This window comes from Podarcis liolepis (genome assembly GCF_965112155.1).
Source record: "Podarcis liolepis genome assembly, chromosome: 9".
In the NCBI taxonomy this organism is placed as follows: domain Eukaryota; kingdom Metazoa; phylum Chordata; class Lepidosauria; order Squamata; family Lacertidae; genus Podarcis; species Podarcis liolepis.
In genome coordinates, this window is record NC_139564.1 from 26,757,475 (window position 1) to 26,784,934 (window position 27,460).

Sequence of the window (27,460 nt, forward strand, 5' to 3'; positions counted from 1 at the left end):
GTAGGTCAGCAACCAGGGTTTAACCAACAAGTTTTAAACCAATTGAGCTTTGAGGATCAGCTATAAGGCTGTAGATTTAATGTTACAATTAGGTAAATGTGCTAGCTGTTCTTTCCCCCCAAATACATTTATTTATACATGGTGTACAGATTTTGTTAAGGTTCTTACTTGCTGTTAAGTCCCCTCTTTTTAAATATGTGTTAGATGCAAAATTCCATCTGGTGCAGTATTTGGGTGACAGAAATGTTTCATGTGTCATAATAATGATATAATTGCCTGTTGTTAGGAAAATAATACCTATCATAATAATCTGATTAAACCTTGCAGTTTGCTGCCGTTCTGCATTTTGATAAGGCCTTAATGCAAACAGCCTGAAGCTGCTGTTTTTTTAAAAAAAAACACAAACATCCAAGGCATTCGATTCCATAGATACACATGTAAGAGATCAGTGCCAGGAACTTGAACAATATTGCTGCATTTGTCTGTGAATATTACGCAGTCATCAGATATACATAAAACTCTAGTACTTATCTGGTATTTCAAAAAGTGATGGTTATACAAATGTTAATGATTTTCTTCTCATTATACTGCATAATAAGGTTTTAAAAATTCTGGTTCAGCATAAAAATTGCTCAGCCATCTCAAAGCCACCATTGGGAAACATAATTTTGAATTTGCACAAGATATAATATTAAAACAACCAGACTGGGTTAGAGAAGCATTTCAGTCAGTTGACCAACTGTTTCTGCACATACAGTAGCAAAATACCATATGGTAAACAGACATTTTGTATTTACCATTTTTTCAGCCAGAACTGCTACTTGAACAGACTTATGAATCAGAGTTGGCCTAAATGGGCTAAATTGCCAAAGGCTTAACCAAACTGGGGGCAACAGAGAGAACAGACCTGGGAAATCCAGTGAAATACAAAATTTCTATTAGATAATGGAATTTGAAACCAAGAGTTATTTTCACGTAGGCAGCATTTTTATTTACACTCCATTTGGGAGATGTCATGCAGAGTTTAACTGGTTGTAATAGCCGTTTTGGAAGTCGAGATAATTCACTTGGTCCCCCTTTATACTTTGCCCTGCTGATTCTTCAAAATTTTCTTAAGACACAACTATAAATCAAGACATTACTTGAGGCTTTGAAAACCTGTATTCTAAATCATCCAACCCAGTAATTTTCCAGCGCATGCCGCAGAGCGAATGCAAAAGGTATGCCTGTTCATTGAACAGAACCACAACTTTTAAAACTCCACTGGGTGCCGTCCCAAGCTCAGTCAGCGTCTTAGCCTGAAGATAATTGCCCAGTGACCTGTTGCATTTGCGTGCGCTTTGTAAAGAAATCTATTGGATCAATACTTTCGTAACTGCGGAACATGCTATCCTCCAGTGACAGATAATGGAATTTAGCTTTGACAATGTCTCATGATATATTGCTCTGTGGGTCTCTATTCATGCCAAGTGTAATTCAGACAGTTAAATTATCTACATAAATGCTGTCCTTCAGGAATAATGCATGCTATCATCTGTACATGCAACTCTAGATTTCCCTGCTTCTCCCCCCTCCCCTTAATGCACTATTATTTATTGAATACATTACCTATTGTTATTCCTCTGGATAACTATAGCATTATTCAATATCTCTCTCAGTGAAATGTTAATGATACAATGACCATACTGCTGTCCTCCAAGCTGAATGCCTTCTAGACTGCTGGGGAGATATACTAGCATATACATCCCTCTCCAATTGAATGGTAAATGCTGCTGACACTGCAATTCAATCTTAAATTATAAACCTGCAGCCAAATACTCAGCTATTTTGTCCTAATCAGGATATTAAATCTAATTTCCTTGGCTGCTTTGGCTGTCTAACCCACTCAGCTGAATTTATTTTCTATTTCCCTCGCAGAGTGTGTACAGTTAGAAAATACAATAATGGCAGGAGGTTATGTTGATGAGTCGGTGAGGGCTCTCAGGGAAAATACACCCTGGTTTTAGGAGAGAGATGTGCAGTACAGGGATGTGTTGCTAAGAATTCATTTTGTCAATTACCCAGCATTAATGATTCCAACATACCTCAATTAATAGCTCAAATCTACCTGCAAATTGAGGTTAGGTTTTACAGATCAGGCCCTCCTGGCTGTCCTGTTGCTAATTCATGATATTGCAATAACCTGCCCTTTGGAATTCCTTTGCCTGATGTACAAAAAGCTCCAACCCTAATTGTATTTTAGCACTTGTTAAAGTCTTAGGGCAGTATCCAACTCTCTAGCCACTAGTTAGCGAAAGCACTCTTGGCTGCACAAAGAACTTCCCTCCCCTTCTCCTCTCACTGCATGCCCCCATGTGCCTCCTAAATCTGCTCTACAGGGTTAGAGGTCATTTACACCCCACATATCTGGCTGGGTTTTCCCAGCCACTCTGGGCTGCTTCCAGCACATATAAAAACATAATAAAATATCAAAGTGTCTCGAAAGCAGCTGTATTCAACATGGTAACCTCCACTTTTTTTGTGTACACAACAACCATCACAAACTCTGGCCCTTTGCTGGCTATGCCTCATGAGAGTCCAGCAACATTCATAAGATACCACATTTCCTGTTTTAAAAGATGGCATCAAAAGTAATGTCATAAAAAGTTCCTTGTTCACACAAAGACTGTTATTTGGAACAGTGCAATGTTAATGACTAGTCTTTTCAAATTGAAGATCATAAAAAGACCCCTAAAGAATGGGGCAGATGGGCTAGAGATGATTTTGTGGAGAATGGCTGGAAAGTATGACATTTCATGCAGAACATGAACGTTCCAATCAACAGGACAGAACAGTTAAGAAAACAGGCATCACAGGGATCATTGTCTACTAGATTTCATGTTAAAATGCTTTGACTTCTTCAAGGCCTCCTCTTGGGTAAATTTACTCAAGATATATTATGGCATGCTGCTGTGAACATTGCTCTGCAAAGTTTTTCTCAATGCCAGCAATTTCCTTTGGGGATTCAAGTGGGCCACAGTCTCTCTTCCCCTTTGTGAAAGCTTTCTCAAGGAGAAACATGGTGAGACTGCAGAGATGGTCTGAAAGCATAGGATACAAGCTTCAGCACCTTGGCCAGTGCCTAAATGAGAAACTCTTGTTGTAAGCTCCTTGGAGGAAATGCAGGGTATTAGCAAAAAGAAAAAGAAACTTGCCATTTTAAGAGCAAGCTGTTTGAATTTTTTTGTGATGGCATGCTTGAAATGGTGAATCAATCAAGGGCTTCAGCGTGCTATTACAACAAATAAGTCAGAAATCTAGTTTCAGAATTCAGAACTTCAGAAACTTCAGCAAGCTGTAGTTCAGGGGAAATCATAAGAAGCTTAAGCAGGAAGTGAAGGTACATTGGAAAGGATTAGAGTGAAGCAAAGGCTTGGTCAAGGAATGAACATTTTCTAATCATAGTGTAGAGACAGTGATAAGCAAGTTTGGAGACAGAAATGTCTTCTAAATAATAAAAGCAGAGTTCAGAAAGAGCAGTTCTCTTTACACTGAGGTATAGGTACTCTTATACTTAACATATATTCAATAAAAGTGCTCCAAATATCTGAATCTACTCTAAATCTCTTTGAAGTCAAACCATGCTTTATTCCTGAAGTCCAGACACCATCATTTTAATATATAGGTGTCTAAAACTAGACTCCACAACACATACTTAAATGATGACCTACTTTTTTAAAGCTAAAATTTTGTCTATCCCAATAGAATTTCTTGCACTTTAAAATAAAATTATTCTGGACAACTGGAAATTGGGATATTTTGAGGGACATAAGACCAACTCCCTAAGTGCACCGGAAACAGTCCAGAAAAAGAACAGGACAGAAATACATCTACTTATGTAACTGTGTGAAGAACAGAAACAGCTAGCACAAGAAGTTTAAAAAGTCTGGGCCTAGAAAAATACTCATCAAGAGCTCAGTTTATTCATAACCTTTAAATCAAGTAACAGATATACGCATGGGCAACTCTTGTTGGAGGTCTTAAATTAGTGTGGTATTTAATGGGGCTAGGATAGGTGAGATCCGATGTTATGCCAATGGACACAATGGAATAATCTTTTCTGTCCACCTCATTGCAGCTCCACAACCTCCCAGTCTATTCAAGAGGTTTCCCAAGACTTCCCAAGGTTTTGGGTGCACAGGGAGAGAAAGTGTAAGTCCCATTTGTGCAAGTGGGATTTGGATGTCTGCACATTATTTTAAGGTATCACAAACATCAGGTCCTAACTGTGCTAGAATGAATGGAATCTTGAAACTCCAAAGATCTGGTGGATGGTGAAAGTGAATTACTGACTCAGCTTGACTGATAATTGATGGTATGTTAAGAAGGCATGTAAATGGAGTGAAGAAATAGCAAGTTCATTGACAAGCCTCAGGATCAGATGATAAATTGATAAATTGGCAAACAAGAATTATAATATCACTACTGCTCAGTGCCCTATATTTTTGATAAATGGGGCATTTCTTTGTAAGTCAGTTGTCATAAAATCATGATACATTCTAAGTACAAAGGAATGAGCGACTGTGATAACATATAAACATGGAAGTGTGGTTACCATATTCATATACTTTCAGAGTAAGTTGACTGTACTTTCAAAGAACAAATCAACTAAGCAGTGAAAATTAAGAAACATGCGATATTTATGTCATGCAGAAGAACATACAGCTTGCAAAAATAGTGAAGATTGAAAGAAGAGGCAAGCTTGTGACCAGCATGAGGTAATCTATCTCCTACAGAGAACCAACTGCAGAAAAAGGCCTTTAGATCACTGGGTCAGGGAGTAAAGCTTAGGGTAGCTGCCTATGGATCACCAAAAAATAGAAAATGCATCACAACAATTAACACCTGGACCTGTGTGCTTCCTCAGTGTGGTCCAGGTGATAACTGTTGATGGGCAACATCGAGATCCCTGATCTCCCTTCCTGTGGCTCTTTTATCTTTAAACCTACCATATTTTTCACCCCATAGGACACACTTTTCCCCCTCCAAAAATGAAGGGGAAATGTGTGTGCATCCTATGGGGCGAATGCAGGCTTTCGCTGAAGCCTGGAGAGTGAGAGGGGTCAGTGCGCACCGACCCCTCTTGCTCTCCAGGCTTCGCGCACCTCTCCGCAAGGCACGGGAGCCCTGCGCCGGGCTCCCGCTGCTTGCGGAGAGTTGCCTGCATGCCAAAGGCGGGGCGCGCTGAGCTCAGCGCGCCCAGACTTTGCGCACCTCTCCGCAAGGCGCGGGAGCCCGACGCTGGGCTCCCACTGCTTGCGGAGAGTTGCCTGTTCTGGGGGCTGGGGTCAGGGGAAACCTGGGCTTCCCCCGCCCCAGCTCCATGCCTGGGGGGAAAAATAATTTCCCCCCTTTATTCCCCCCCCAAAAAAACCTAGGTGCGCCTTATGGGACGGTGCGTCTTGTAGGGCGAAAAATACGGTAACTTTAACTGTGCAGTTTTTCAAACAGAGGGCTGTCTACAACCACCCTAATAAAGCCCTCAAATTGTAAACAGCATCTTAAAAAGCAAATACATCACCTTGCCAACAAAGGTCCGAATAGTTAAAGCTATGGTCTTCCCAGTAGTGATGTATGGAAGTGAGAGCTGGACCATAAAGAAGGCCGATCGTCAAAGAATTGATGCTTTTGAATTATGGTGCTGGAGGAGACTCTTGAGAGTCCCATGGACTGCAAGAAGATCAAACCTATCCATTCTTAAGGAAATCAGCCCTGAGTGCTCACTGGAAGGACAGATCCTGAAGCTGAGACTCCAATACTTTGGCCACCTCATGAAGACTCCCTGGAAAAGACCCTGATGTTGGGAAAGATTGAGGGCACAAGGAGAAGGGGACGACATAGGATGAGATGGTTGGACAGTGTTCTCGAAGCTACCAACATGAGTTTGACCAAACTGCAGAAAGCAGTGGAAGACAGGAGTGCCTGGCGTGCTCTGGTCCATGGGGTCACAAAGAGTCGGACACGACTAAACAACAACAACAAAGAGCTGTTAGAAGGTTGGTGGTGGTAATGTATTGCCAATGTTCATTGCTTAAAGAGTTAATTAAAGGTTCATCTGCTTTAAGCCTTTTGTTCCAGCTAATGGTGTGCCTTACCAGTTTGAAAGGGGCTCATCCAGAAGAACCACCCGAGGCAATCAAAAGTGTACACGGGTTAGAAAATAAAAATTGAATAAAGAAGTCATGGATATCATATATTTTTTTAAAGTGCTGTATTACAAAGTTTGAAAAAATTCTGTACCAGGAAGTATATAAAGGGAGTGGCATTTTGCACATGGCGACATGTTGCCAAGAACGGCTTTTTTTTAGTGGGATTTTGAAGGAATTTGCAAACAAACAAACAAGCTTGCAGCTATTCATATTAAGCTTGTTTGGTAAATCGTTGGTGGGACAATCATGCAACCTTTTAACTCAAGTTAATTATCTCTTAATTGGCACTTGTCTCAAGGCTATTCTGAAGTGAGCCTTTATTAACTTATTGTGCTCCTTGTGAGAGAAGCTGTGTGAATAATATATTAATGTGAGGGTAGCTGCTGAGGGGGAAATCTGGGAAAATTATTGGCTTGATGTTGCCTATAGCTCTTGCTGTTTTCTATCTATCATTGCTCAACCTACCTCTGAACATAAGTAAAAGAGAGGACGAGAGGAATCAAAGCAGCCCTAAATGGGCCAGGTTCGCTTTCCTGTGATTGGTCACTTTATGTCAGGTGACCTTACCCCTTCCCCTTGTGGAAATTCCTTTCAGACTCTCCTTCAGGTAAGGGGTGGTGGTGAAACAAATTCATCCCTGCTCATGGCAGGAATGCTATTCTCCTATATAACATGATAACCTGAAACCAGGCTCCAATACATTAGATTTGTTTATGTCAGTGTTTCCCAACCTTTTCCCAACTGTGGCTCCCTTTCAACCTTGTTTCCTTCCTATGCCCCCCCATGGGTGTAGCCAAGGGGGGCAGCTGACTCCCATAAGTAAAAATCAATACAAATCAATACATATTTGAGTTTCTGCCCCCCCAACAAAAGCCTGCTCCGTAACAAAAATCCTGGCTATACTTATGTACCCTCCCCTGTCCTACCTGTAGGAAGGTAGCTATTTAAATATTTTCTTTGAAATAGAAGATGTTTTATTTATAATTTTTATAATTTATACAAAATACAACTGCATAAAATGATAGGAACAGAATGAAATATTTCTGAAACAGGAAAACAGAATCATGGAGCTGGAAAAGACACCAAGGGTCATCTTTCTAGCGCAACCCCCTGCAATGTAGAAAACTCATCTAAAGCATCCATGTAAGATGGCCATCTAACCTCTCCTTAGAAGCCTCCAAGGAAGGAGAGTCCAGAACCTCCCGAGGGAGATCCATCTTTTAGTTTGGACTTGATATCCCGCCTTTCACTCCCTTTAAGGAGTCTCAAAGCGGCTAACAATCTCCTTTCCCTTCCTCCCCCACAACAAACACTCTGTGAGGTGAGTGGGGCTGAGAGACTTCAGAGAAGTGTGACTAGCCCAACATCACCCAGCAGCTGCATGTGGAGGAGCGGAGAATCAAACCCGGTTCCCCAGATTATGAGTCCACCGCTCTTAACCACTACACCACGCTGGCTCTTCCACGTATTATAAAAAGTAAACATATATATCTTCCATGTATTATAAAAAGTAAACAGCACTTATTTGACTGGGAAACCTACAGATGAAGTCCAAAAGGCTCACGGGGAGTTCTGTATATATAGGAGAATTTTAAAAAGCAGGTGGTCCTCACTGACCTGGTGCAAAATGGTCTTGTCATCCAGAGGAGCCCTGGCTGCCTAGATAAAACACCATAGCCCCACAGACCATTACCTGGAAGTAAGGCCCACTGAACTCAGTGCGGCTTTCTTCTGAGTAGACACTTTGTTATTTACGAGATGCAAGTCAGCAGCACCAGACAACCCCACTTGGCTAGGCACTGCGGTGGATTTCACCCTGCACCTTGCAGAGTCAGACCCAGGCTGCCACTGGGCAGCAGCAACAAGCAGCTCTGGCTCGCCCAGCCCTACCCATTGCCACCCCCCCACTGCACTTACCTGACCTGGGGGTTCTGGATCATGGGCTCTACTGGTCAAAATGGGAGCCTCAGTGATTGCCCTCTACCGCCGGAAATGCACTAGGCCCTGGTGGGTCACCCCCTTACCTACTTGTGATTGGCCAAGTGGTTAGCCAGCCAATCAGGATTTTTTTTATTTTAAAGAATGATCCCCCCTCCTTCACTTTTCACTTCTCTCTGTGGGCCCCTAGCCTCATATTGTGCCCCTTTATTTACACAATTTTCACCTGTGGCCCCCTTGGAATATCCTGGGCTCCCCTGTTGGGAAACACTGGTTTATGTTTTGCTTTGCTACCCATAATAGAGAAATATACAGATTTATTCTGTTACTTTATGTGGGTGGTTCCTGCAACATACTTCCATTATGTTCAGGTCTCTCCCAGTCTTTTAGTTCCTGTTAACCTTTCTGCTTGGGTGTATTTCCTACAATACAAAATTCTAAATACCTGGACTTTATTCAGTCTAGTAAGAAAGAGTGGGCACTTCTACAGGGCAGGAAAACACATACTCAAATTTGGATTTTTTATGGACATAATATCACTGGAAATGGAGACACAATGTTGCAGAATATATTGTAATGTGTCTGCTGTGTTAATAGAAGGAGTTTAAATTAAATTAAATTAAATTAAAAATTCAGGACTAGGCACATATCCAAATGAAATATTAGTGTAGCATAGAAACTGACGATGCAATCCTATGCATACATACCGGGAAGTCAATCCTAGTGAATTCAAAACTTCTACGTAGACACACCCTAAGATAAACCATGAATTCCTTGGTTTGAATGCCGTGCTATGAACTCACTAGAGGATATTAGGGAAGCCAGACTTAGCTCAGTTCTTCCACCCCACCTTGTATCTGTAAAAAGGGGGTCATAATACTGAAATGGAATTAGATCATTATGACAAAATGTTGCATGTGAAGTGTTTTGAATAAGTGGCATTTAAATACTACAATATCATAATCACAACCATATATTGAGATCCTTTATATATAGCACCATTCAAAAATCTAATATGACACAGTGATTGTACTGGATGCAGCTGTTCCATATAATGAAGCTCATATTAGTCTCAGACCAAACTGATTTTATTTGTGCTTTGGAATGAAAACCACCACCACCACATCAGTTATACTATAATTGTATAACAACAAAAGGAAGTACATACGGGGTTGAGAAGGATGGTAAGAAACAGTTCACCTCCTCGTATACTTTTGTCTAGTTCTTGAGGCCCTCCAGGGTATTCTTTGTAGAAAATTGTGTGGGTGAAAAGTCCACACGTCTGTCGAGGGAGCACCTGAAAATAAAGACAAAAAAGATCTATATGTGTGTGTTTTATCCATGTCCTAGATCCCCTGATAATTGAAGTTTTGCTATTATGTCATAGATTTATTTTTTCTGATCTAAGAAAGGGCCAGATCCAGCTGAGGGGAAGGAGGTATTAATTGCATTAAAAACTCTCCCTAATTAATTCACTTCAATCCTGGGCCTAATCTTTAAGCACAAAATTTCATGGGATCTAATACTAATTTGACTAATCAGTTAGTTTAATAGATGTAAAAGCTTTTGATCAACTAAAATGGTGCCATGGACTAAACAGAAACTGTATATCATTATTCATTTAATTATTTTTTTACTATAAATACTTATATAAAGTGCAGTCTTAGAGGATATCTTCCACTTTGTCTCTTGTGCAGGTAGAAACACCTAATATGGAACCTGCTACAACACATATATGTATATTAAACAAGCAAACAAACCCTATAACTCTCTTTGTTACTTACACAAAGGGGCAAATGTGGTGAGTAGTTGTGTGGAACTTGCAACCCCTTTCACCATGCTTCTTCTCTTCATACAACTAACACCTGTACAGGGCTTGTGTGGAAAGAAGGCTTTGGGGATTGTTGTTTTTCTTAACCATTAAGTGGCATATAAATATTATGAAACAAATAAGTAAGTAAGTAAGTAAGTAGGACGCGGATGGTGCTGTGGGTTAAACCACAGAGCCTAGGGCTTGCCGATCAGAAGGTCGGCGGTTCGAATCCCAGCGACGGGGTGAGCTCCTGTTGCTCGGTCCCTGCTCCTGCCAACCTAGCAGTTCGAAAGCACGTCAAAGTGCATGTAGATAAATAGGTACCACTCCGGCGGGAAGGTAAACAGCGTTTCCGTGTGCTGCTCTGGTTCGCCAGAAGCGGCTTAGTCATGCTGGTCACATGACCTGGAGAATTTGAAAAGGATGGTTTCATTTTTTCTCTTTTATTTCTGTTTTTGTCTTTTTTCTGTAATTTTGTCTTTTTCTTTTTTGTGATTTTAAAAATCATTTTTTCAATAAATATTATTATTTTTTTTAAAGGAAGCTGTCTGCGGACAAGCATCGGCTCATTCGGCCTATAGAGCGAGATGAGCGCGCAACCCCAGAGTCGGTCAGAGGTCCCTTTACCTTTACCTAAGTAAGTAAGTAAGTAAGTAAGTAAGTAAGTACTGTAGAGCCCAGCTGGATTAGACCAATGGTCCATTAAGTCCATTCAATTTTCCTACATTGTCAAGCCAGATGCCTATGGAGGTGAAGGCAATAACCTTCCATTGTTGGTCCTAAGCAGCTAGGATTCAGTGGCACATTGCTTCTGATCTTGGTGTCTCCATATAGCTAACATGGTTAGTAACCATGCATTTGCCCAAATCCCCTTTCAAAGCCATCTAAGCTAGTGATCACTACCACATATTGTCATCATCCCCTTGCTGATATTCAGAGTACGTACATTACAGCATGGTCTGAATCACCCTGGTGTTAGTGACATAGTGTTAGTACATAGTACACCCTGGTGTTAGTGACATAGTGTTAGTACATAGTGTTAGTGACACCATAGAGTACGTAGATGCCCTGAGCATCCTCACAAGTAGCTATTTGTATTTCCATCTTCCAATGTATGTAGTTCTTTTTCAACACAAATAAACCTCTGGCCATAACTGCTTCCGCAAACAGCGCAGATAGTGTAGATATAAATGGTTTTTCATGAAAAGGTAATCCTCTTTACTTCTGCTGAAAGGTTTGAAACCACTTCTTTAAGTCAAAACTTTCAACCACAGAAGCATTATGGGAACTGCAATAGTGTGTTTGTTTCTGTGGCTCAACTTTCTCCATTTCAGAAACCAATAAAGGGCTCAAAATACATGTTGGTAATCAATTCACCTGTTTCATAGTGACATCCAGAAAGAAACTACCCTTAATTAAACATATTGAGCCATATTTCCTACTGGTATAGTACTGATGGCATGTAATAAGTGTTTCTGATTTCCATCTGCCTAAAAGTTCCTTGACATTTCATTTGGAGATAATGTTAATCTGTGCCCCCCCCCCCTTTCTCCAATCTGTTCTTCTTGCTAGTTTGGTTAGTACAGCTGCCAGCTAGCCAGAGCCTTTTTTCCTCAGTGATGGGCCAAGTTAATCTAGGTAAACATGACCTAGGACCAACAGCTTTGACCTCATGCCATGACATTCAGTGGAAAATTTAAGCAGCTGTCCTCTCTGTACCTTGGCTGGGAATTGCTTCACTTTTATGCAATGGTGACTGTTGCTTGAACCCTGTCACAGCACACTGGCAGGAGAAATATGCAGCCCATCTGAGTTTGTTGACAACATGGATAAAGTATGTTGTTATCCTATACAGAAGGGCAGCCGGAGGAATAGCTCTGAGGTATAATCATGCTCCCTGTCTGAATGTTCCCTTTCTTTCCAAAGCATGATCCAGAGGCATTTAAAATTTTATGCAAAATAAATCAGTAATTTTGCCTATAGTCAAACCTCTGTAAAGCGATTCATGCAAACTGAAGGATTTTATTTTTTTGCACTTATTAATTAAAGAAATTTGTAGGTTGGATATTCTTTTCAAGTGCCCTCCCAGTTTCTAGTGAAAGCACAGAAGGGAACTGAACCACCAGCTGGGATTGCAAAATGTACAATTCAAGTGTGGCAGCTTCTTAAAGTTCTCTGTCACTGGTGGTTTTTAAAGACCACTTTTAAAACTCCAAGCAATGTGAATAATAGCATTGCTTTAGTCATTTTTACCAAGATACGATTATGAAGTAATGGAAATGCAATGTACCATGATGCCATTGTGGATGAAGCCCCGCCTGTACCGTGCAGGTTTCAGATGAGGGTACTCTTCAGTGCTGGTGACTTTAATACCCCAGACTTTCTTCCAGGCTTCATAAAGCTGAATATGAACAGGGTAGACGCCAGAATGGTGTGGAGCCACTGCATAGCCCATGTCAGTTGGAATGCCATGTTCCTGGAGACGAAAAACAGAGAACACTACTCCTTGTAGGACAATACTATAAAATGTCAACAAGCTTATCATTAGAGGAAGCAGTGGTCAATGATGTGTAAGCATTCATTCCAAACTGCACCACTTTGGGGAGAAATATCACCTGTCTCTTACCCTACTTATTTTTGTCTATCACTTTCCAATCATTTGCTAGTCGGTGTGTTTCCAAATATAAGGAAGGTTCTATAGCAGGAGGACTGAGCAGAGGCAGAAGGGTCAACCAGGGGATCCACAACTGCTTGACAGACTTTGTTGTAAGCCCCTCTAGCCAGGAAGCAGCACCAGGTGTCACATCAAATTACTCACCAATGGTGCTTTGCAAGCCACTCTCCAGTTTTGCTAGTACAATATCTACAGCTTGCCCCCACACCCAGAAAAAAGCCTCAGGTGGTAAAGAAGGCTATATTTATTGAAAAATAACTTTTTATCATAATCCAATTAAAAATAATATAATAAAATAAAAAAACAGCCAAATTACAATCCAAATTATTAATTTTTGGGGCTTCCCATACTCTGGACCTCTGAAGCATCTCTCCAATATTTTCATTTCTGCCTTCTTCTTCTTGTTCTCATATTTTCCACATTCTGATCTTAATGCTTTAAAGTTCCCCCTCCCTGGCTGTGCGATTCTCAGTCATGTCAGAGATCATAAGTCCTTTCATCCATTGGGTATAGTTTTATTTGTGTATACATATATTTTCAACTGTCAATTTGCCAGCGCAGATTTTCTTGACTTCATTCCAATCTTCCAATCTGGGCTGATTTGATGATTTTGTTAATTGGATGTTCTTATTGGAAAACTAATAAAAATGATTTATAAAAAAGAAAAAGAAAAGAAAAATAACTTTTTAGAGGATTGCCTGATTAGCTAACCAACTAAGTGAGGGCAGGGGAATCAATGATGGCATGAGAAAGAAGCATTCTTCACCCTTCTGGGCATGAAAGCCAGCAGGTTATTTGCTCCCTGGCCAAGGACCGGGAGAAAAGTCTTTCTCTTTTCTAGGACAGTTTTGAGTAATTGAAGCCCAACCTGAACATCTGATGCATCATTATTCACGGTAAAAACATGACTGAAAATTGCTATAAGAGCATGTTAAATGTACGGTATCGAAGTGACCTATGCAGCCATGAATCTCACAATGCAAATTGTTCTGAAAACACCGGGGAAGAATTTGGTGTAACTTGAAAGCTTGGTCTCTTGCTCCTTTCAAGAACTAGCTCAATGCGCTGTAGAGGATTTTTCTTCTATGACTTTCCTTCTCCTTCACCTTTTCTTGATCCTTATCCTGGGCTCCTGCTCTTGAGCTCACAACTTCACTGCTGACTCACTTCCCCTTGTTAAAAATAAATTTTTAAACCCCCAGGGTTCTGATGTGGAAAAGGGTCCAGCCTTCTAGCCATAGCCTTGGGGAATAGCTTCATCAGCACCTACCAGGGTTTGATAACCTGCACCTTGTTTCAGGGCTTGCCCCGAGGCAGCAAGATTGTCATGTCTAATTTAAGGCAAGCTATTTTGCCAGAGGCAGGTGCATCATGTCCGAGTCCAACTTGCTTCTTTAGAATTCATTTATCAAATTGCATCTGCATGGGGCTTAAGGCTTAACTGCCTTGCCCAACTGAACACCCCATGCTCTAATTGGCATCCAATTGACATTAGTGTTCCAGAATTACTGTTCTGTGTTTAAAAAAAACAACAACGTGTATAACCATATCCTATGATCAAATAATTGTTGCACCCTGTTATTTGGCCAAGCAGACAACATGATTTACTGGACTGTTCCTTTCTTAATTTGAAATGCCAATAAAAATGCATAAGACAAAAAATCAGTAGGGCCCTTGTCAAGCAGCAAAGGTGTTAATTATTATCACCCTTGGAAATGTCAACTAAAGTAGCTGTTAGGTTTTTTCAGTGTTAAGACACACTAGAGGAAATTTACAAGAGCAGGGAAATGTTCCCCAAAACTGACTGAACAAACAAAACAGCTCTATGTCTATATTAGATTGATAAGTGAGAAGGATAAAATCAAAGAAAGTGGACAGAAGCTAACATGTTATTGAAAGGAAATTTAATATCCTTCTCTTCTTAGTTGCTGGAGATGAAATTTAATATGTAATAAATCGGTGGCCTTTTTCTGAAAAAAACAAAACAAAAACAAGGCTATATTCCATACTGAAAATGTAAAGTGAACAAGGGATCTTTGATGCTTGATCACTATAAAATATTGGAATGTTTACATAAGGTTGAGTGATCCATTCAAGCATCAGTAAATTCTGATACTGTACATTTCATTGCTTCTGTCAAAATGCCAAAATTAGTCACCTCCTGTTTTCACAAGTTCTAGAAGTGCAATATGTGCCCTTGCAAAGTGAATTATTTACTCTTAACACTTCTGGCTTTAGACTTGGCATCTGTAGAAAATATAAAGGGATTCCCTATTACATGTGGATATTCTTACTAAAAGTAAAATGGTACTGGTTGTTTCACTTCAGTACTCTTTGCACTTCAGTACATTAGTTTGAATGCTTAAATGAGCACCTTTCAAACTTGCAGTTCTGCTAGGCACATTCCTTGCATCAAAGGCTTTACCAAATGCTTTTTGAATCAAGATGATGACAGAGAACAATGGATGAGTTGGGAAGCTCAGTTGGTAGATCATGAGACTCTTACGCTCAGGGTAAGGCAAAAGCTTCTTGCACTGAAGGAAGGTGGACTCTACAATTCTATGATTCATGTAACTTCTTAGTAATGTATAGAGATGTTACTTTCTATGGAGCAAGGCCAAATCAGAGACAATGGTAAATATAAGAATAAGGTAAAGGTAAAAGACCCCTGGACTGTTAAGTCCAGTCAAAGGTGACTATGGGGTGCAGCGCTCATCTCTCTCTCAGGCTGAGGGAGCCGGCGTTTGTCCATAGACAGCTTTCTGGGTCATGTGGTCAGCATGCCTATACTGCTTCTGGTGCAACGGAAGACTGTGACGGAAACCAGAGCACATGAAAACGCTGTTTACCTTCCCGCCACAGCGATACCAATTTATCTACTTGCACTAGTGTGCTTTTGAACTGCTAGGTTGGCAGAAGCTGGAGCAATGGGAGCTCACACCATCGTGCAGATTCGAACCACTGACTTTCTGATCAGCAAGCCCAAGAGGCTCAGTGGTTTAGACCATAGCACCACCCGCTCCTGTTACAGTACTATAAGAATAGTAATATGCCTGTTGACTTATTGGCAACTAAATTTGTTGGGTGTGATTTAGAACAATGATGACACCACCCCTGACACATTAAAGTCAATCACATATTTGATATCCTGTCTAGTTTGGAGGATCTGTAACCCGGAGAAAGTGCATCCAAAAAGAAGCCTTGGACAGCTTGAGCTTCAGCAGCTGCTTGGGTAAACTGAGCGCTGAACACTAGCTGAAAAATTATAAAAGAACCTGCTTCTTGAACAGAAGTGTTCTCGACATATCATAATAAAACCCAATTGGGTTTTACTTGCCTGCATACTTGCCTCAAGTAAAAAGATAGGGACTTAAAAAAACCTACAGCTGTAATGTCTGGGAGTGGCCTGAATTGAAATACCCCAGAGAGGAAGCTGCCCCAAAAGTCCCATGTATTTGTGGCCCTGAAACAGACACCTGTCTGTTTTAACATAGAAGAGCCAATGTTTCTAATAGTCTGAGAAAGAAAATCATTTTGTCCTCTGTTGGCATAGCAAGGCTAGATGAAGAAGCGATCCCTGCTGAATTGCTTTCAGTTTTGTCAAAAGCAGAGAGGTGATATGTTGGCTCTCAGCATTTTCTAAGCTGTCACCTTGCTGAATTAAAAGATTTGCATAAGCTCTTATCTACTTTTAGCACTGGAATGTGTTTTTTCTAGTATTGTTCAGGCAGGCTGAGACTTCCCCTAGGAGATTTTTTTTTTTACTGTGTCAGCTTAATGCATTATTTTATTTTTGTAAAGTTTTTTTTCCCATTTTGAACCTATCAACAACCCTTCCAGTTTTCAGTATTTCAAAGTATTACATATTTATCCTGCTGTGTGCAATTGAGGACTACAGCTTTAATGATTGTGTGGCTTGTGAATATTCTGGCCACAATCCACTGAAATCAATAGGGATGAGGTAGGGAGCTCTGATAGATATTCATGGAGCTGCATTGTCTTATGCCTGACTGCAAGAAAGAGCTTAAGGTGCATTTTGGAAAAGGGAGCCAAGAACCACAATGAGAGCATGTGGTATGGCTCATGCTATCTAAGGGTGGAAGTGAGATTTGGGGCCTTATCGGGCTTTAATTCCCTCCCAAAAATGTGTGTGTGTGTGTGTGTGTGAAGGTCTTCTGAGCCTCCTGATATATCCTTCTTGTTGATAGCAGTGTCTAAGTTTACTATTAGCATATAGGATACATTGCTCTGCACTGCAGCTGGATCAAATTTAGCAGTAGCCTAGTGCTAAAAAGGGAGGCAGGTGGCGCTGTGGGTTAAACCACAGAGCCTAGGACTTGCTGATCAGAAGGTTGGTTCTAATCCCCGTGACGGGGTGAGCTCCCATTGCTCAGTCCCTCTCCTGCCAACCTAGCAGTTTGAAAGCACGTCAAAGTGCAAGTAGATAAATAGGTACCACTCTGGCGGGAAGGTAAACGGTGTTTCCGTGCGCTGCTCTGGTTCACCAAAAGTGGCTTAGTCATGCTAGCCGCATGACCCGAAAGCTGTACGCCGGCTCCCTCGGCCAATAAAGCGAGATGAGCGCCGCAACCCCAGAGTCGGTCACGACTGGACCTAATGGTCAGGGGTCCCTTTACCTTTTAGTGCTAAAAAGGGATGCACAGCAAAGCTACAGCCTTTCCTTTGTGTGGCATGACCAGTTTCCCAATGTTAAGGTAAGGAGACTGAGAACTATGCTGATGTGAAAAACACTATATAAATGTTTATGTGTATGTAATATCAGCATGTTGTCTCAAAAAGGCATCTGCAGATCCAGGTAGAGTTGCATGAATATATTTTGATTGATGTAGACAGTTCATTTCCTTCCATTATTGCCTTCTAACACTCGCCTCCCTTCTGGTTTTGACGGTGGCTGAGGTTATTGAGAAGGCAACACTCGGCAGAAAAGAGAGGCTGTAACTAAGGCCAAAAAAGCTTCTGACAGTGATGTAAGTGTAAATATTATTTTGCTTCTATGCTGAATTTTATCACCCACCCACCCCAAACAAGTGGGCCACTTATGATTACACTGTATGTGCCAGAAACATCTTCCCTTCATCCAGTTTGGATGGTAGTTTTGGTATAAATAGCAACATCACATCTTGACAACTTTTCTTAGAAATTGTGCATTTATAGAAGGCTTATAGAAGCATGCAATTCAGCTTCCCCCGTCCTAACAAATTGACATCCTTTTCAATATTTAGGGAAACGTAAGAACAGTTACCATTTTACAGAAATCTTACTGATGGGCTGAATAATTACATAATGCTTCAGAATAAAGACTACACTCTGAAAATGATGGATACTATTTCTGATTCTGAGAGTTTGGATTTGATATCCCGTTTTATCACTCCCCTTCAGGAGTCTCAAAGCGGCTAACATTCTCCTTTCCCTTCCTCCCCCACAACAAACACTCTGTGAGGTGAGTGGGGCTGAGAGACTTCAGAGAAGTGTGACTAGCCCAAGGTCACCCAGCAGCTGCATGTGGAGGAGCGGGGAAGCGAACCCGGTTCACCAGATTACGAATCTAACGCTCTTAACCACTACACCACACTGGCTCTGCTCTTGGGGAGGACATGAAACTTTCCTAGTTGGGATTTTGCCTCAGCAGCTTGTTATCTGGTGTCTCAGGTACAAAATAAACCAATATATCGGGATTTGTGTATTTGGAACAGAAGGACTGTTCCACGTTCCATCATGTAGGGACTGCCTTATAAGAAGCCAGACCATTGGTCCATCCAGCTCAGAATCATTTGCATTAACTCACAGCTGCTCTCAAAGGTTTTAGACAGGAGTTTTCCCCAGTCCTATCATGAACTCAGGACCATCCTACATAAAGCAACTGCTATACTGAACTATGGACCTTCCTCGGCCAATGCAGTGAGGCATGAGTCTCCATGTCAAAGCATGTCTGTTAACATGGAATAGTTGTTTTGGAATGAAGTGGTGGTAGATAGGTGGGGGTGGGTAAAAATGATTTTTTCAGCATCACCACCAAATTAAGATTCTCTGGATGCTTATGGGGAAGGAATGAGTGCTTATTGTTATTTATTTCAAATATTTAAATTGTTTATATCCCACTTTAAAAAAGGAAATGATCAAAGCTTCTTATGGTGAATAAAATGTAGGGGGAAATGCAGCATAAGAACAGTATAAAAACAGATGATTTAGACCGGGGGTCCTCAAACTATGGCCCACGGGCCAGATTCAGCCCGTTAGGGCCGTAAACCTGCCCCGCCCCCATGAGCCCACCCCTGCCAGTGGTTCCACTCTACCCACTCGTATCTCTAGTTATCTGCATGTCTACTTTCGCACTGGGCATTTTCCAAAGTCGGGCCGGAAGTGCCCTTGAAGGGGTGATCCTTCCTGCGCCTCTCTCTCTCTCTGGTCCTCCCAGGCTTTCTCCCCACTGCTGTGAGGGCCTTTCCATGTCTCTCTATGGCGGTGGTGGTGCTGCGCAGCTTGGTAGACCCTGTCTGCAGGACCTGCCCGTGGCCATGTGGCTGCTGGTGGCCCTGGCTGATGGGCAGTAGGCCGTGGCAGCGATGGCGGCCGCAGTGGGAAGCCTTCTGGTGCTGGCTGTCCACCTGGCGGGGTCTGAGGAGCAGCTACTGCTGCTGCTGTGCGCTGCACTGCTGGAGGCTGAGGTGGCCTTGGGGCCAGAGCTGTGGCTGGGCCGGGCCTTCCTGAGGCAGCTGACCCTGGTGGCAGGGAAGCACGTGTGGGTCTGGCCTATGAGGAGGCCGCCGTTGCTAGGCTGGGTGTTGATAGTGGTGGCAGGGGCAGGGCGAACTCTGTGACTTGCGGCCGCCTCGGGCTCCAGTGTCCTGGTATGGCATGGGGAGAAGCTGCTGGGCTCGGGGCTGCTGGTGCTGGAGGCCTAGCTGGCCCTGCAAGGGCTGCCAGGCGCTTGTACCCGCTTGGCCATGACTGAGCTGAGGGGCAGCGGTGGTGGCGGTGGGGAGAGCCGGGACCGGAGCAGGGAGCTGCTGCTGCCACCGGTATCTATGTGGACACACGGTGGGGAGTGGCTGGTGAAGGCGGAGCGGGGCCACATCACCCTGTGGGGAGGCGAGGACAGTGAGACCCTGTGGGTGACACCCAGCAGCCTGCTCAGCCTGGACCTCTTCCACGGGGCATGGGTGTCCGTGTTGAGCCCTCAACCCCCGGCGGTACTTCTCCCTCACTGAGGACAGGCGCCGCTGAGGAGGAGGACTTTCCGCACAAGAGGACGCTGCTCCCTGCCACCTTGGCCTTCAACCTGTCCTGCGACCCTCTGGAAGGGCACTCCTTAAAATCCAGGTGGGTGGCACCTGTGCAGAATGAGGTGCCCAGCTGGGAAAACAGGTGTTGAGCCATAGGAAGCTGCCTCACAGGGCAGCTTTCAAACTACCATGGTTCTGTCTGCTGGCACTGGGAGCCTCTCCCAGATGTTTCAGCAGGCAAAGCTACTGGCAACGGGCTTCTTACCAAATGTATGCCCACCTCACATATCTGGGAACTGAATGCAAGACCTCTAATCTGGAGGGAGAGTAATGCCCCTAAATCTGGCTAATGCCCCCCCCCCCACGGGGCAAGGGTAAAGTTATCCAACTTTGGTGCGGCTTTTTAAGTATTGTATTTTTCCTGTTTTTTGTGCACTACAAAAATGTGCAGTGTGCATAGCAATTTGTTCATATTTTTTTCAAACTATAGTCTGGCCCCCAACAGTGTCTGAGGGACAGTGAAGTGGCCCCCTGTCTAAAAAGTTTGAGGACCCCTGATTTAGACCTACTAAAATCATGGATCTTATCATTACCTCAAGGATGATATCTGTAAAATAAGCAATGTGGACCTGCTCTTAAAGATATTGTAAAAACTAGAGGTTACTCACTAGTGCAAATTCCTTGTTGAGGATCATCTGTTCTACCAGGGATGACTCGTTGTGGAAGAGATGAGGTTGCATGTGGCTCCACATGTGAGGAAACCACCAGAACTCATCCACAGAACTCAACAAGAGATCATCACCTTCATCTTCCTCAATGGTTCCTACAAAATGAATAATATTATCTTCTGGTGTGGACATGAACAACTTTTTCCAGGTTGACGATGGTTGATACTGGAGTTTATGTAACTTCATTTTTAATAAACTTCCAAATCATGTTTATAAAAGGCAACATCAAAGAAGAATGGTTACCTGTGGAGAATTCCTTGCACTGAGCATCACATATTAACTGGGTGTCTGGAAACATTAACACAGTATGGATCCGTGGCCCATAGGTATGTAGTGCTAGTATGCTGATGTTGCACATCCATATGCCACAAGTACATCATTATCCCAAGTGTATTGAACTCAGAACAGCTATTTTTTTAAAAAAGCACCAATATGCTGTTTACATTGGACATGAATATAAGAACCTGAAGATTTGCATTGTTACAGTCTACCAGCATAGCTCAAGACTGAGCTGTCATAATCAATGCAAAATCCAGTTAGATCAGCTGGACATCCTGCCATTATCATAACTACGGCTGGTGGAAATGCATGAAGGGATTTCTTTGTTGCACAGCCTAGGATGTAATCCATTTCGTCTCCACCCTGAAGATTTCTCCCCCTAGCATACAGCAGTGGAGGCCAGTTCATTAGGTGAATGGGGCACTGTTTCACCAACTGGAGTCTGCCCTCAGACAGCATCCACCTGCTGTTGTTTTACTGCCAATCAGGAGGTGGCTCTGCCTGCCATTGGCTTTGGTTCTGCCTACTGCTGGCCTCTATGCTTTCTGCTACACCAGTCCCAATGGGCACACAGAGGCTAGAAATCAGAAAGTCTCTAGTTCAAATCTTCCATCTGCTTTGAACGCACAGGGTTGCCTTCAGCAAGCTACACTCCCTCAGGGCTCTTCCAGACTTTGCTTGTCCTGTGCCTAGAAAGCAAGGATCCAAGCTTGCCCCATGCTTGCCCCATGCTTTCTGGGCACAGATTTTAGCAGTTTCCCCCTCAAAAACCCACTCTTTACTACTGAACTAGAACAAATATCATTCCGTGGAAAACCCATTTGATGTTTGCTCCAATTCAGTGGTAAAGAGCGGCTTTTCCTGAGGAAAAGTGGCAGGAAAGTCATCAGTCTCCCCATCTGCAATGTGGGAGATAATAACACTAACTTAATTAATGGTTTTGGGGCTGCTTTAAGGATCACAACTAGGTAATACCAGTCATGGGATTGTTGTCTTCCACATGATGGAATTCTAACAATACCTATGTAGCCCTTGAACACCTGAAAGCACTATACAAATGCTTACTGATGTTGTTATTGCTGGCTGATGCTGGATTTTTCTATGGCTACTGTCCCATTGTTATTCTAGTATGTCAGTTAGGCTTCCTGTTCATGCATCTTTCCTTGTCTTTTTGTTGTGTTTATTGATTAAACTATGATATAAGCCGACTCAAGGTATTTTAGCTGCAACAGAAAGGTGGGATAGAAATGTTTTTATAAATGTCAACTATGATGAATACTGTCTCTTCTCTTTTAAGGGCTAGACTACCAAGAGAAAATGCTCAAAAGTTCACATTTTTCATGGATAAGGCATGACGCTTGGAGAGTGATGGTTTCTTTGAGTAGTGGTGATATGCATCAGTGCAGAAGCAACAATTAAACTCTATTAAAGCTGCTTCTTTCCCAGGTTTATCTCCCAAGCAATTCCTTTTTAAACTGCAATGCTGGCATAAATATTGTTATCTAGGTTCAGTAGTGCTGGCAGCATGTGTTTCTCTTATTGTACTAAAAGCCTGTGGTCCTCCAGGTCTGTGTTCAGTTCTGAAACTGGGAATGTAAGTGCACGGCTGGATCAGACCAAAGGGCAATCTAGTCTAGCATCCTACTTCCCACAGTGGCTAACAAAATGCCTCTAAGAAGTTCACAAGCAGGACATCTTGACAATGGCCTATTCCAGCTGTTGGCCATCCTCCATGCATCAATGCTGGCTGGCATGGGATGTTGTGAGCTTTCAAACAGGAGCACTCACAAGAGCAAGCACTCATTTTCAAATGGACATAAGCAAGATCAATGAAAGCAGGACCTCCTGCTCACAACCTGCTGGCCTCATTCCTAAGGACATCACTTCCAGCTGCCCCTCCCCCAAGGGCTTTGGGGTGCACAAAGGAGGTGGAAAGCACTTCCTTCAAGACCCTGACTGAGCATGTTTTGTTGTTGGGGGTGGTATGCTTATGTATCCCTAAATGCAGAATTGGAAAGTAGCGTGCAATAGCTATGTGGAGCTCTTATAACTGTGATAGTATTATAACCCTTCTGACAGATTCACAATTCTGTCTTCCTTTCTGGAACCCTGTCAACTTGACTTTAGGGATGGAGAAGTGAATTGTGCATTAAGGAAGAAGTCAATAAGGCATAGCAGTTTCAATGTGCTAATAAAACATGTTGAGCATCTTACATTAAAAGCCTCCTTGGGTAAACAAGCCACATTTACGGTAATTAAAGAATACCTCTCCATGTTTTATTTATAATGAGTCAATAAAGTGTATGTTTGCATGGAGAATACTTTGACATACTGCCTCTAAGCTGAAGTGACAAAAAACAATGCTAACTTTTAAAGTGGGATGTGCTTTGGATCTAGGACGCCTGGCATACGCACTACAGCAGGTCTCTTAATGGAAGGCACTGACGTGCCTCAACTCCTTGAGTTGCTTCATGGTCTTTGAGTGAGCCTTTTAAACTGCTGGGGAATACATAGTTGTAGGCACATGCATACCATTTCAGTCTTGGAATAGTCACAAATTCAATATTGATAATGTTTGAGTCAAGTGGGAAATAGAAAGCATTAACAGTCGGTATGTGATACAAATTTTATCAGTGAATTCCCAAAAGGCATCCAAGACAGACAGGAGGAACAAAAAGAAAATAAGTCAGAATGAGCAACAGTAGGGGTAAAATCTTTCTCATTAGGAAAGTGAACAGCACTGGAAATACAAGGTCTTTCCAGGGTTTATATTGGCATGTGTCAGAGCTGCTTGAAGATCCTAGCTCACAGAGGATCACGCTAGCCAGCGATCATTAAGTAAAAGTCTTTATTGAGTTACAGTTTCCATTCTCAAGCTGCTGCGTGCAACTCTACGTCTAGTAGCTAGATCGGCGAAGCTCCGTCTGAATCTCCGCCCCTTGTACACCAACTTAATATCCTCGCCCTGCTCCACCTTTTCCGCCTGACTGCTCTCCTCTGGGTCCCTCTGCCCCCCGGGGTCTCCTCCCTCCGGGATTCTTCTGACGCTGACCCCCCGGACCCTCCTGTCTCCTTGCGCCGGGCTTTAGGACCTGGCTCCCTTTCCGGGCTGCCTACTGTGCCGCCTTCCTGTGCATTTGAACTTGGCGCGCGCGCCCAACCTTCCACCTTCCGTCTAACCGTCTCTTCGCTCCCCGATGGAGGTGTGGCCACTCCTGACTCGTGCCCTCCCTCCTGTTGTGAGCTGCCGGCGCTTGCCCCCTGGCTCCCTTCCTCTTCCCTGCTCTTTGGCGGTGACGCTGGTCCCGATTTCCAACTGCTCTCCTCTGAGTCCCCTCTGGCTCTATCTTCCTGGGGTGCCCCCCTAGACTCCCCCCTTGCCCTGGCCACTGGTGCTCCTTTCTGTGAATCCTCTGATTCACTGGAAAGACTCGGAGATCTCGGGTCGTCGTCATCACTCATCTTTTCTTCTGCCTCCTCCCCTTCGCTCTCTGTTTCCTCCCTTGCCCTTGCCTCTGCTCCTAAACCCCTGACATCCATCCCCCCCTCGAAGCCCCCCATTCCCCCCTCCCCTCCTTCCGGTGCTGGAGCTGGGTGCTGCTGTGTCAAAGGGACGAATGTCGGATATCGTTCGCTCCCCGTGGCGGGCCTCCATCTGAAGTCTCCCGGGTCTTCCTCCCTGCTCTCGTCGACGACGGTCACCTGCGCTTCCATCTCTGTGCCGCCGTGCTCGAAACCAGGGTCGTCCCCGAAAACGTCCATGTCCGTCTCTCCCTCACTTCCTCCTGGCGGCGTTGCTCGTCCTGGACTATCCAGCCACTTCTTGCGCCACTGCTCCTCTGGTCTATCGTCCCACCAAAACGAGGGTTCTGAGGCAGATCCTGAGGGTGACCCCTCCGGGGAACGGACGTCTCGTGTCGGGTCCTCGTCCGAGTCGAACCCCCGGAACGTGCTGGCCGAAAGCGTGGGCGTGAAAAGCCAGTCGTCGAAAAAGTCTGCTGGCATTGGTCTATGTGGGAAGAGGGCATGAAACTCGTCTTTGAGCAGAGGTTCGTCCAAGGCGTAGCCCGGCACCCAGCTGTTCGCACTGGCCGGGGTGCCCTCCTTGGCGAGAAAGTATTCTACCCCCTCTTCCCCCCATCTGGAGTCCAAAATCTCCGTGACTTCGTTGATGCGCTCCTTCTGTGCCACTCCCGCGTGCCCTGTTGTGTCCCTGACCGGACTCGGCGCCGTTCCGGGTTCCTGGAACCTGTGCGGTGCCTTGTAGGGAGTGAGCACCGATCTGTGGAACACCGGATGCATTCTGGAACCCTCCGGAAGCGCCAGCCTGAAAGCTACCGGGTTGACCTGCTCTTCTACCTGGTAGGGCCCCAGTTGTTTATGCCCTAGTTTCTTCTTGGCCAACGACCTGGCCGGCACTGCGTGGGCTGCTAACCAGACCCAGTCTCCCACGTGGAGCTCTTCGCCAACCCTTCTGTGTTTGTCCGCTTGTACCTTGTATGCGTGCTTGGCCAGCTCCAGGTGGCGCCTCAGCTGATCGTGGACTTCCTGCAGTTCCGACGCGAACGCATCTGCTGTCTGCGGCTCCCCCTGCCCCAGTCTCTCCAGTACCGGGAAGGTTCTGGGGTGCCTCCCGTTGTTGGCGAAGAACGGCGTGACCCCCGTGGACACGTGCTTCGTGTTGTTGTAAGCGAACTCGGCAAGCGGCAGGTAATCCACCCACGTCGCAGGCTGTTGATTCGCATAACATCTCAGGTACTGCTGCATGATGGCATTGACCCGCTCCGCTTGCCCGTTGGTCTGCGGGTGTCTCGCCGACGCCAGGTTGATCTTGACGTTCAGGAAGCCCATCAGCTTCTGCCAGAAATTCGAGATGAACTGCCGCCCCCGGTCGGACAGAATAGACCGTGGCAGACCGTGAACCTTGAACACGTGGTCTATGAACAGTTTGGCGGTTTGCTCCGCCGTGGCCACCTTAGCACACGGAATGAAATGTGCCATCTTGGAAAACAGGTCCACCACCACCAGCACTGCCGTCTTGCCCCTCGAGCTGGGCAGATCCGTGACAAAGTCCAGGGCCACCCTTTCCCAAGGTTCGACCGGAGTTTGCAGCGGTTCCAACAGTCCGGCCGGCGGTCTGTGCACTGGCTTGGCCCTCTGGCAGGTGTCACACCTCGCCACGTAGTCCGCAACCTCCCCTCTCATTCCAGGCCACCAGAAATCCCTGGCGACTAATTCCACCGTCTTCTCCTTGCCAAAGTGCCCGGCAGTGGGCGCGTCGTGTAGCTGCTGCAGCACCTTGGCGCGAAGGTCGTCTCCCGGCACGTAGATGGCCCCTTTACGGATGAGCAATCCATCTCTTAGCTGGAAACCGTCGGCCGCTGCCTTGCCCCTTTGCACCTCTGCCATCTTTGCTTGCGCGAAGGAGTCATCCTGCAACGCTCGTCGCACCGCCTCCAGGTCCATGGTTGCCGCGGCGCACGCCCACACTGTTGGTGCGAAGATGTGCATGGCGGCCGCTGGCGTTGCGTCCTCCAGATACTGTGGCTTACGGGAGAGAGCGTCCGCCATGATGTTAGTGTCCCCCGGGACATACTCTATGCGGAAGTCGAAGTTCGCAAAGAACTCAGCCCAACGTATCTGCCTCTGGTTTAGGAACTGTGCCGTGCGCCAGTGCTCCAGATTCTTGTGGTCCGTGCAAACCTGCACCGTGTGCTTGGCGCCGATCAGGAAGTGCCTCCACGCTTTGAACGCTGCATGAATGGCCAGCAACTCCCTGTCCCAGATGGTGTAGTTCTGCTCGGACTTGCTGAGCTTCCTGGAGTAAAACGCTCCCGGTCGCCACACCCCCTGCGGGTCCTTCTGCAGCAGGACCGCCCCCACGGCTCTGTCCGAGGCGTCTGTCTCCACCCTCATCGGTCTGCTGGGGTTGATATGAAGCAGCTGCTCTTCCGACGCGAAGAGACGCTTGAGTGCCTGAAAGGACTGCTCCGCCTGCTCTGTCCAAATGAACTTCTTTTTCTTGGAGCTAAGCGTGTCCGTGATGGCCGCTGTCTGCATAGCGAAGCCCTTGATAAACTTGCGATAGAAGTTCGCAAAGCCGACAAACCGTTGGACCTCCTTCCGGTTGCGTGGGCTCTTCCAATCCAACACCGCTCGAACCTTGGCGCTGTCCATGGCGAGCCCCTTGTCAGACAGCTTGTAGTCCAGAAAATCCACCTCCGTCACGTCAAATTGGCACTTCTCCAGCTTGGCGTAGAGCCTATGTTGCTTTAGCCTGCTCAGCACTTCCTTGACGTGTCTGTCATGCTCCTGCTGCGAGTCCGAAAAGATCAGGATGTCATCTAAGAAACAGACGCACGTCTTGTAGAGAAGTCCCGCCAACACGTGATGCATGAATGCTTGAAAAACGTGGGAGCCATTTTGCAATCCAAAAGGCATAACTCTATATTCGTAGGTACCCAGTGGCGTGAACATGGCTGTCTTCCACTCATCTCCTTCCCGCATGCGAATGAGGTTGTACGCCCCTCGCAGGTCTAACTTGGTGAACACCTTTCCCTTCCGCACCTTCGCTAGGAGGTCGTCGATTCGGGGCA

At 44.6% G+C, this 27,460-nt stretch overlaps 1 protein-coding gene across 2 annotated transcripts in view; it reads right to left on the reverse strand.

The window, feature by feature from the left end:
* Nucleotides 1-27,460, reverse strand: part of LOC310686517 (bifunctional heparan sulfate N-deacetylase/N-sulfotransferase 4) — a 139,509-nt gene that overhangs the window by 44,012 nt on the left and 68,037 nt on the right. For both annotated transcript variants that reach the window (XM_083460255.1, XM_083460254.1), the window contains 3 exons: nt 20,526-20,680; nt 12,230-12,415; nt 9,295-9,423 (listed from right to left, as the gene is read on the reverse strand). In XM_083460255.1, the coding sequence (XP_083316381.1) occupies nt 9,295-9,423; nt 12,230-12,415; nt 20,526-20,680 (470 nt within the window). The remainder of the gene's footprint in view (nt 1-9,294; nt 9,424-12,229; nt 12,416-20,525; nt 20,681-27,460) is intronic.